Source organism: Neltuma alba, unplaced genomic scaffold, assembly GCF_004799145.2.
Source record: "Neltuma alba isolate B1F8T4 unplaced genomic scaffold, ASM479914v2 tig00013291_pilon, whole genome shotgun sequence".
Classification (NCBI taxonomy): Eukaryota; Viridiplantae; Streptophyta; class Magnoliopsida; order Fabales; family Fabaceae; genus Neltuma; species Neltuma alba.
In genome coordinates this window covers 13,752-25,041 of record NW_021637576.1, presented here as the reverse complement: position 1 = coordinate 25,041, position 11,290 = coordinate 13,752, and the positions used below count along the sequence as shown (strand labels likewise).

At 37.2% G+C, this 11,290-nt stretch overlaps 2 protein-coding genes across 3 annotated transcripts; both read left to right on the top strand.

Annotated features, from left to right (window-relative positions):
• Positions 1-287: 287 nt before the first annotated feature.
• LOC114736055 (uncharacterized) lies at positions 288-1,479 on the top strand. Its single transcript, XM_028923834.1, has one exon. It carries the CDS (start codon positions 288-290, stop codon positions 1,296-1,298), a length of 1,011 nt encoding a protein of 336 aa, XP_028779667.1. The 3' UTR covers positions 1,299-1,479.
• A 1,830-nt stretch (positions 1,480-3,309) lies between these two features.
• On the top strand, positions 3,310-10,128 carry LOC114736060 (uncharacterized). 2 transcript variants are annotated; one of them, XM_028923840.1, is made up of 2 exons: positions 3,310-3,715; positions 9,021-10,128. In XM_028923840.1, exons 1-2 carry the CDS (start codon positions 3,403-3,405, stop codon positions 9,866-9,868), a joined length of 1,161 nt encoding a protein of 386 aa, XP_028779673.1. In that variant the 5' UTR covers positions 3,310-3,402; the 3' UTR covers positions 9,869-10,128. The 2 variants fall into 2 exon arrangements, with proteins under 2 accessions (XP_028779673.1, XP_028779674.1); XM_028923841.1 differs by having other exon boundaries at positions 3,310-3,721; positions 9,027-10,128.
• The last annotated feature ends 1,162 nt before the right edge of the window (positions 10,129-11,290 follow it).

Below are 11,290 nucleotides of genomic sequence, written 5' to 3'. Positions count from 1 at the left end.
GTGCCCCCAAAAGGGCTTCAAAATTTGACAGATTCAGAATTGGCGAGGGTTAAGTGAAGGATTAACGGGAGTCGGGTGAGTTTATCGTCTTCGTTATGCTTAACTTTGTCACCGCGCGATTATCTGCCTCACAAACATGCCAGAGGAGGGCTCAACTAGGATTTCTCCTCTTCAGTGCTTCCCACATTTTCCATTCTTTTTCTTCTGTTGTGAAATCATCTAAACCGGATAAAAAAATAGAAGGAAATGAATCCTTTACAGTTTCTTATCTCATAAACTCTTGTGGCATGTCTGCCAAAGCGGCTATTGAAGTTTCCAAAAGGATTCATTTGAAATCCCCTTGTAAGCCGGATTCCGTTCTTAATCTTTTCCGTGGCTACGGATTCTCTGATTCACAGATATCCAAAATTGTGAAACTTAGTCCTGTTGTGCTTTCAGCTAATCCCGAGAAGACCATTTTGCCTAAGCTAAAGTATTTCCAGTCTTTAGGGTTTTCATGTTCGGAGCTCCCAGGACTTCTCATGTCTCACTCTGTAATCCTGGACTGGAGCTTAAAGAATCGTTTAATTCCCTTTTGTGAGGCCCTTAAGAGTGTTCTTAATGACGACGAGAAAGTGAGAATAGCTTTAAGACGGTCAAGATGGTTTCTAATCTACTGGGAGGTAAACAATTTAGCTCCAAACATGAAGGTTTTGACAGATCTTGGAGTTCCTCGATCTTCTATTTGTGCGCTGTTAACTGCATTGCCAAATGTAGCATTTATGAATCCTGCCAAATTTGTTGAATGCGTCAAGTTTGCTAATGAAGCAGGAATCGACCCTTCTAAGGTCGTGTTCATTCAAGCTATCATTGTTTTAGCACAGGTAAAGAAATCAAGCTGGGAGTCAAAACTGGATTTGTTCGAGAGGTTTGGCTGGTCCAGGAATGTCACTCTATCAGCATTCAGTAAGTTTCCACATTGCATGCTTCTGTCAGAAGAAAATCTCACAAGCAAAATGAAGTTTCTTGTGGATGAAATGGGTTGTTCATTGGAAGATATAGCCGGATGCCCAACAATTCTTAGCTATAGCTTGAAGCGGATTATTCCGAGATGGTCAGTTATTAAAATTTTGAAAATCAACGGCTTGGCTGCAGATGATAAATGGTCTTTACCTTACATTATCATTGTAAGTGAGAAGAATTTTCGGGAGAAATTTGTGATCAGATTTCAGGAAATTGTTCCCCAGCTGCCGAAAATCTATAAAGATGAACTCAGAGCTTTATCTCAGGTCCAAAAGGAAAAAAAGCAACAACTCTGAGCTCTATCTGAATGTCAATCCTAGGCAGTTACTTGCAGTGTATGATTGTAAATTTTTGACCTTGTGATTTATTATGATAACTGTTCTGCTTTAGTTCTTACTCTGTGTATTTTTTTCTCATGTTATGGTATCTTAATTTGATCTTTTAAACTGTAGACAATGTTTTTAGTCCTTTTACCCATATGGATTATTCTTTTTATCATAAATCATGAGCAAGTATTCTTATTAAATGTCTATATAGCAATAACTTTTACAGGCATCTCTGTTGTAGTGCTCTATGTTGAGGCTAAAGGTGCCTATCTCATTAGTAAGTGTAAACATACGCTGAGAAAATTTGCTTTCAAATTAACCTGTTGAAGTTGGATTAATTGTTTTTTTATTGAACTTTTCGTTCTCTTAAAGTGATTGTGAATGAGAAAAAGGAGAAAAAAGTGAAGCAGTGACTGGTGAGTGTTGAGAAGATAGCATTGTTGTGGTTCTATTACCTTTACTAGGAATTTGGTTAGCTTCCATAGGTCCGTGATTATGTTTTATCTGCTATTCCTCATTTAAGAAGATGATGAAGTTTTGGAGCCTCCCCTTTTGATGCTGAAGGTGCCTTATCCCGATAATAAGCGAAGGGAAAAGTAGGACTGACAAAATTTGTTTCAACTTATTGAAGTTGGATTGAATATCTATAATGATTTCTGGATAACTAGATGTGAGTCCGATGTATTGTGGGGCTTAATGAGGTAAGCCGCATTGTTCAATAATGCTACTCTCTACGAATTTGATACATATACATACTTATATATTGATTTTTCATTCTCACAAGTGCTTGTGAAGAAGAAAAAGGAGATATGGGAAAGCAATGGACATTGAGAAGATAATATTGCAGTACTCCTCTATGAATAAGTCTTACATTTAGGAATGGAGGGAGTATTAATATTATCAATCTTTGGAATTTGGCTGGCTTCAATAAGTTCCTAATTTTGTTTTGTCTGCTTTTCTTTCTGTAAGCATAGTTAATTTTGGAGCCACCATCAGTTGATTATAATTTATCTAGCCTTTTAACGTAGAGTTTTGAGTGGCTGTTTCAGAATGACTGGGTTAGGAAGTTATGATCTTTTAAGCTTTTTAAATTTTAAATTTAAATAATAATATTGGTACATTAAGATAATTGTTAAATACATTACAAAATCAATAGAGTAGTGCATGAAATATGATAGTGTTTAAAATACAATAAGCTACCTTATGGGTTTTGGACCACTTATCATTATGAAAACTGTTTGTTTTCCGTTTTGTAGAATAAAAGGTGCAAAATTTAACCATTTTAATGCGTAACTAGAAATGAATTTTTAAATAAGTTTTTTTATTTTTCAAAATAAAACATTATTCAAAAAACAGTACGTTATGCAAGTTCTTTACTTTTTGGTCTTCTATTTTATTTTCCTAAAAATAATAATCTAACATTAATAAAATGATCGAATATATTAATAAAACATTAGCACAACATAAAAGGAGTACATCATAAGTTAATCTTATGCACTAGACATCAAATTGTACTAAACTTGAAAATCTTTAGACTTAGCTACCACAATCGCCCTAACTGACAGCCAGATTAAAAACACAAACACTCTCCCTAGGAAAAAAAACACAAACACTTCAACAATATTGATGATCCATCAGCAGAACATGAGCTAGTATTATACTTTCTGAAATATCCTGGTACTGTTGCGCCAGAAATTGTGAGGTTTATCAACGGGAAGGTGATAGAAAAGCTTCTCCCACTAACTTCATTCATAATGGAAAACCGGCTTCTACCCGAAAAATGAGTTTGGAAGAAATGGGTAAAAGGCCCACTTTGAGTTGGAAAATCCATAAATCACGTCAACCGTCGTCATATTTGGAAATTCCATCAGGTAACATTAATGTACATATTGTGTGTGCGCGCGCGCGCGCCTGTGTGTGTGTGTGTGTGTGTGTGTGTGTGTGTGTGTGTGTGTGTGTGAGGGAGGGAGGGAGCGACGAATTCGAGGGTTTCTTCTGCGTCGGTGGTGATCGGAGCTGACGTCTTGCATTGTGGGAGTTTTTCAAGCCCCTTCATTTATTCGCTCGCTCATTGATGCTTACTTATCTCATTGCCAGATTTTCTTCACTCTCCCGCGAGAGGAGGACCCACCTTGTTTCCCTTCATCAAAATGCCTCGCAGATTCTTAATTCCTTTTCTTCAGTTTCGAAATTCTCCGAATCAAATCAGCGGAAAGGAAAATCAGGAGAAACTAAAACTTGCACTGTTTCTTATCTTATAGACTCACTGGGTATGTCCTCCGAAGTAGCTATCAAAGTATCCAAAGGGGTTAAAATAGAAGGCCCTGATAGATCCAACTCGGTACTTAATCTTTTTAGGAGTTACGGATTCTCAGATTCCCAGATCTCTAAGGGTGTGTTTGGATGACTTCAAACCGTGGTTTGGAAAAGTGATTCTGGAGAATAGATTCTGTGGAGAATAGATTCTGAGAAAAAGTGATTCTGAGAAGTGAGAGTGTTTGGATAGTTATTACCAGAAGTGCTTTTGACATGTGGAAATGACCAAAAAGGGTATAAGTTAATATGATAATTATATAATGGATAGATTTTATGATTTATTTTGATTTGAAGAAATAAAATTGTTAATGAAATAATTTTTACTAACATAATTAATAATATATAAGATAATATAATTAATACATAATTAATATGTGTACATATATTTATAAAACATAATATTAAATATGTTTATAGAAAAATGGTTTTTTTATAACAGAAAAATATTAATTTTGTTTAAAGATTGTAAACGTGAAATCCCATAACATTTTTTCATAACTACTTTTTGTAATAACATACTACATGTATAATAACCTCTGATGTTTAATACAATTAATTAATTAATTGTCACCACACATATATATTCATAAAATATAAGAGTGAAAAATATTTTTAGAGAAGATGAATTATTTTGTTGCAAAATAGAATAAACACGTCTTAAAATAATTTATTAATTATTCAAGTAAGTAATAATTAGCTTGAGAATATAAGGCATAATATTAATAAGAGAAATATAAATAAAGAAGTGTCATAATCATTAAGATGATGCATCGATACAAAGCATTTGTAATAGGTTTTGTTTTTAACTACATATTACAATCTATGATAAAAGGAAATAAATAAGACATGACTACTATCCTCGTATTGAATTAACAAGTTCGTCTCTTATGCTGGCACGAACCTGAGCCATGTAAGATGAAGATTGAATTGATGAATGTATACGTGAAAATCTAACCCCATCATCATCATCTTCTGCATAAGTACCTTCTTCTTCCAACTGAACGAATCCAGGATCAGTAATAGATGTCGCTCTAATAAAATTATGTATAGCCATCGTTGCACAAACGATTTTAACTTGTGTTTCAAAATCATAAGATGGCATGTTTTGTAAGATTGCGAACTTTTTTTTCCAAACTCCGAAAGTTCTTTCAATTGTACTCCTTAAACTTGAATGGAAATAATTAAAGATTTCATTGTCATTTTCAAACCCAGATGTCCTTCGAAAATCAGGCAAATGGTAACGCTCCCGTCTGTATGGGCCGAGATATCCATTCGGTGTTGGGTATCCAGCATCCACCAAATAATATTTTCCTATATAAAAAATGAAATTATTGTAAATTATGTTTCTATTGTTAAGCTAAATATAAAAAAAATATAGGAAATAAAAAAATACCTTCAGGTGGATGGGGAAAGTTCATTGAAGGAGTTGTGAGGGCATGATCAAATATCCGAGCATCATGTGCGCTACCTTCCCATCCGGCCAAGACAAAAGTAAAACACATGTCCCAATCACAAACCGCCATGACATTTTGTGACACTGTTCCTTTCCTAGAGATAAATTTAGTTTGATCTGTTGCACTGACAACGCAGGAAACATGTGTGCCATCAATTGCTCCAATAGCATGTTTAAAAAAAGGCCAGTATTTACCAAACCGAATTTTTGTATGAACATGCCGGAATGTTGGATCTTTTGGTTTGATATTAGACATGGCAAGTCTACAACATGCCATTAGGACATTATGAAAATGTCTGCTAATTGTCTCCCCTGAATGTTGAAATCTTTCTTGCTGCATTCTGCTACTAAGTGCATGCCCAACGGTATGTAAAAACATTGCAACTGATTCATGTATCCCTATATTTTTAGTTTCTTTTAGACCATGTTGTTGCAATTGTTCCACCAGACTTAAGAACACATCCCGTTCCATCCTAAACATGTTATAACAACGACTGGAGTTGCCATCTAAAACATCCCTTACCCATATGCAGCCTGTATAAGCACTTGTATGCCGAGGCTCCTTACACAAGTTCAAAGTAGCGTATGCACCAACCATGCTGCAACTTTGTTAACTCTTTTTTTCCGTCCCTTAGCATGCTCTTCCACATGTTTAATTTCATCATCCATATTCGTTTTATCCTGTGCACATACACATAAAGTTTAGAATTCCTACGTAGAAATTACGAAACATTTATAAAAGTTACAGAGTTGTTTGATTCATATAACAATCCACTGGTCACATAAAACATACACATATGGAACTGTCTAATATAATAAACAAGTCATAAATCCCTAGTAAAATGCTCTAAAATGGGTAGAAGCTGTTCCTTCTGATCCTTCAGAGCTGCATACATTTCTCGTGCATCCTGCCGTTCCATAAGGAGTTGTGTGCACCGTCTAAAGAAATCAGGATCACTGACAACTTCAGGAACTGTTTTCAGGTGAGACAGGACTCCCCTAATTGAAACCTCATAAGCACGCGCTTCTTCTTCCAACCTTCTAGCTTCTGCTCGTGAAATGACCTCATTTCCACGCTCGGCCTCAGAAATATTTGTTTCAGCAATCTTGCTAATTGCATCCGCTATTTTCATAGAGGGAGATGTGCGTTTCTTCTTGACTTCACTCTTCCTTCTGACCCCCAGTGAGCTTCTAGGTCGACTCCTACCTCTGCTTGTACCCCCACCACTGGTATCCTGTCTCAATTCAGTGTTGCCTCCACTACCTCCACTATTATCATTGAAGTTCACTGTGTTAAATTCCCCACTTATACCAGTTGGTGCACCTAAAATTTCATCACTATCTCCGGACCCTTTTCCAAATCTTCATTCGGTGTTCCTTCACTTGGAAGTGTCATGGAAGAAGGTGCCCATGCTTGTGGTCCAGTTGCAGCCACACTTCCAAATAGTTGCGTCAATTCATCCCTAAATTGAAGTCCTCTTTCTCTGAATTTTTCGTAGTTTGGAACTTCCTGCACATTAGACACCAATAATATCATAAAATATTCCAAAAACAGTAAATATACACAAAACATTAACAAGTAGAGAAAATGTAAGATCAAAAGGTTCAATAATTACCCTTATTTTTCTCTCCCACCAATCATCAGTTGCACTGACAGTATTCCTTTCAGTATCCCATCCCAATCCTGTCTCACGAAGCAGCCTATCCCATGTCTGCCACTCCTTTCGTAGGGAATCATATTTATTCTTAAATTGACCTTTTTCATACACTCTTCCAGTTTTGGCAGTAAAGTTATCACCAAGAATATCCCAAGCTTTCTTTGTTAAGCTAGTATCTTTTCTTTCCCCTTGTTGCACAAGTTCAATGCAGAGGTCAATAAACACTTTTGTGGTTCGTAGGTCCCAGGAAGCTTTCATCGTATTCTTACGCATTATGCTATAGCACAATTATAACTCTTCAGTCATCCCAGGTTAATCAACTCAAAATCAATTGAAATAACAAAAATCATATTGTCTACTGTAATAGGTGAAAAAGTTGATCACATTTTAAATCTCAATTCCTTCCTACCAAACCAAGTGTGACAAAAATTAACAAACACAAAAAATTTCTAATTTTACATGGTTGGAAAAAATACACCCCCTCCTTTCTAAACTTCATTATCTGTTTTTACTTCAAAATACTAAAAATTTTAAAACGTCCAAAATAACATGTTAATTAAATAACATTATAAAGCACATTATTGTTTTTAAAAAATAACATGTTGCACAAGCCTTTCATAATATTTTTTAAAAATTATATCCTTATCAGATTTGTCAACCGAAAATAAAAAAAACTACCAACATAAACCTCTGACCAAAATACAAATCACTTCCTTCAATATATATACATGGATTTCAGTTGTGATTTCATTTTTCCTCACTCTCAAAAGTTGGCCATAAATTTATCAAAATCCTTAATACAACAATACAGAACAATACAATTCTTATCTCATCCCAAATCAGATCAACTCTTAACAAATAATGTTCATTATCACAAGTACTATCCACGGCAAAAAAAAAAAAAACCAAAGTCTCGACTTCACAGCTTCTTCTCCGGGGGAAATCTGGACTACAGCAGGAAAAACAAATTGCATTGAATTTATATAACAATTGCCAACTTTCTCATCCATATACGTCCCCTGCCTCCAGAACCAGACATTGATTACCATAATTTGTTCCCTCTTTGTTTCATAAAATCAGAACCAATTTACCAAACGAACATACCATTTATAATCCCCAGCACATGAAGCTCAATTAAAGAAATCCAAAAACACGATAAACCCCGAAACAATCCATGGCAAAAACGAACAAGATCTTCGGCAATAACCATTGATCAAAATCTGCCGAATGACGCAAAGGAAGACCAAGGAATATCCAGACAACAATTATACATCGCTTGGATCCACTAGGCATACAAAGCTGAAATCGAAGGCCACGGTTCAAAAATAGAACCGAGAGGAAGCTTGCAATTGAAGAGGATATACAGCCAAATCATTCCAATTCAACATACCACAGTCAAAATACTAATAGCCACGGTTGAAAAAAAATTCATATCACTTCCGGATGACAGACCGAAAACAGAGGAGGGACCGAATCAGAACCACCGAACCAGAATCATAAGCAAGAAGCTGATAGATCAATGAATGGAGGAAATACGAACAAAATTTTGGGCAATCACCAGAGAGAGCTCACCGGGCGAACTGAAGAACGAAGATTGGAGACAGAGGATGGATGGATCGGAGCTTCCTTTGGTTTTGGCGAGCCGAGAAACGCACGACCACCCCTATTTTCGCGAGGCCAGGACGATCTCACCGGTGTCGAGTTTCAGAGCAGCGACGGCGAACACTCGAGCTGGCGAAGAGGCAAGCTGGCGATGAAGCACGGCCGAAGACGCGACTCGATGATGAAGCAGCGAAGAGACGAGCTGATGATAAGGGCCGAAGGGTCGAGCTTCGAGCTGAGTCCGATCGTTCGGCGAAGAGGAGGAGTGTCGGCCAGCGAAGAAGAGAAGGATCTGGGAAATTGCCTACCGGAGCCGTTGCTGAGGGTCGACCTTGAGCTGAGAGCAATGGTCGAGCTGAGGAGCAAGCTAATAACACGATGAAGAGAAGAGTGTCGGCCAGCGAAGAGAAGAGAAGGATGTCTGAATTCAAGAGGAGTGTCGGCCAGCTCGAGAAGGTCTGGGGTGTTTTTGGAATCACCAGTAGGCGTGCCCGATTTTTTCCCACAAGCGACAATTTTCAGCTTCTGGTGAAACCACGGGTGAAACCATGGTTTCAGATGAAACCAAGGTTTGCAATTTTTTGGGGCTTGTTTGGGTAGCATTTTCCCCAAACCATGGTTTGGGCCCCCAAACCATGGTTTGGGGTGCTACCCAAACAGGCCCTAAGGTTGTGGAGAAGTATCCGCGAGTCCTTTTGACAAAACCTGAGGTGACACTTTCGCCGAAGCTGAGGTTTTTCCGGTCTATAGGGTTTTCATATCCTGAACTGCCACAACTCATCACATATAACTCTGCACTCTTAGTTTTGAGCTTAAAGAAAAGTATCATTCCCCGATATGAAGCCCTTAAGAGCGTACTTGGAGATGATGCGAAAGCAACTATAGCTTTTAAACGCTGGGGTTGGTGCCACAAGGACGTAAACAATTTACCGTCGAACATAAGAGTTTTGAGGGAACACGGAGTGCCTCAGTCTTCTGTCTCTCAACTGGTTACTCATTTTGCAAGAGCTGTGATTATAAAGCCGGCAAAGTTTGTTGAACATGTCAAGTTTGCTAAGGAGATAGGAATCCAGCCAACTAAGGTTGCGTTCGTCCATGCAATTTTTGTCTTAGCAATGACAAATAAATTGACCTGGGAGTCAAAGCTGGATATCTATGAAAGGTGCGGCTGGTCAAGGGATGCCACTCTGTCAGCATTCAGTAAGTTTCCACATTGCATGCTGCTGTCAGAGGATAAAATCACAAGCAAAATGAAGTTTTTCGTGGATGAAATGGGTTTGTCTTTGGAAGATATAGTTAATTGCCCAACAATTCTTGGCTATCGCTTGAAGCAAAGGATTATTCCTAGATTCTCAGTAATTAAAATTTTGAAAACTAATGGTTTGATGAAACGTGATAGGTCCTTACGTTCCATTATCATCTTAAGTGAAAAGAAGTTTTTGGAAAAGTTTGTAATCAGATTTCAGGAAAGTGTTCCTGAGCTGTTGGACATTTATAAAAGTGGTTCTTGAAGTTCAGTCCTTAATGGTTTGTGGCATGATATGATTGTGCCTCTTGACTCTCAACTTTACTATAACTTCTCAACTGTTCTGCTTCAAATCTTACTCTGATTGATTGGTCTGTATTCTAGTAAGTAGTACCTATGAACTTGTACTTGTAGGATATCCCATGTGGAGGTTATCTATCAGCTTTTTTCCCCCCATCATAATTGTACAACAATTCTTCTCGTTAGATATGTCAAATGGTAGTACCGTAGGAGCTTTTACTGATATTTCTATTCAAGTTGTTATTTTGGGTCGCCAAGTGTTGTATGCAAATCATTGAAGTTGAAGGTGCCTGCTTCCTAATTTTGTTCCAAAAGAAGGGCATACATCCACTACAAGTATTGACAATGGGATGAACACAATCCATTATTAGTTAAAGAGAAGGCTATTTACCACAATTTTTGTGGCTGCGTATTCAGTTCTTGTATTTCTATGCCTTTTGTTGATACTAGGAATCTCTGTTTCGGTACAAGATGAAATCAGACGAGTGATCATTGCCTAGTTCCTGATATTTAATCAGTTTAACTAGTCTCTTACGGTTATCATGTTATGCACTTTCATGTTTGTTGGGTTAGTTTAGCAGCCTTTGAGGATTGCTCATTTAAATTTGTAGGAAGCTGTGAATTCCTAGGGATCAGATGTAAACTCTTAATTTTGCGTTTCTTTTTCATAAAAAAGGATATGTATATCTTTTGAGTTTGAGTACACTTGGATGCACTTTAGGAGATATTTTGTGATTGGCTGTCTGGATCTGACTGCAGTGAGATGCTACATAGGGGTTGGGTCCTTTGAAGTGCTTGTCTTCTCCTCCACCTCCTCTGGCTTGTAATCATGCTTAAGGAGAGTTCTATGTGTATTATCAATCCATCAGTAGTAGTTAGAAGTGGTGTGTGTTAAGAATGAATGGGCATTTAGTTTCTGTTAATCTCATGCATATTTAGTTAAGATGTATTTAGGTTTTTTTATGTTTTCTTGTTGTCTGTAAGCTACGTGGTGCTCTATTGGAGTCTGTTTAAGTTTGTGGCATGAAATGATGCATGTGAAGGCGAGTTTTCTTTCATTTTCTTATGCTTGTCAAACTCGGGATTGTTGGGAATGGCTCTAACGCAGCCTTTAAAGCTGATCCTTATATTTCTCTCTTATTTGCTTGTTTTTTTCTTGAGGAAGAAAGGGCAACACCAGTTATTATCATAGTAGAGAATTGGAGACACAGGGCAGGGATTATATGGGTCTTTTATAAGCTTCAACTGCGGCATGATCTCTGCAGGTGTAGTTTTGACCATGAGAATGGCAGATTGTTGTTAAAATCTTGATTTTTGGTATCTTGCCAAAGGAGGACCACGCAAGAATCAATAATATTGTACTCTCTGTTTCTTATTATTTTTCTGT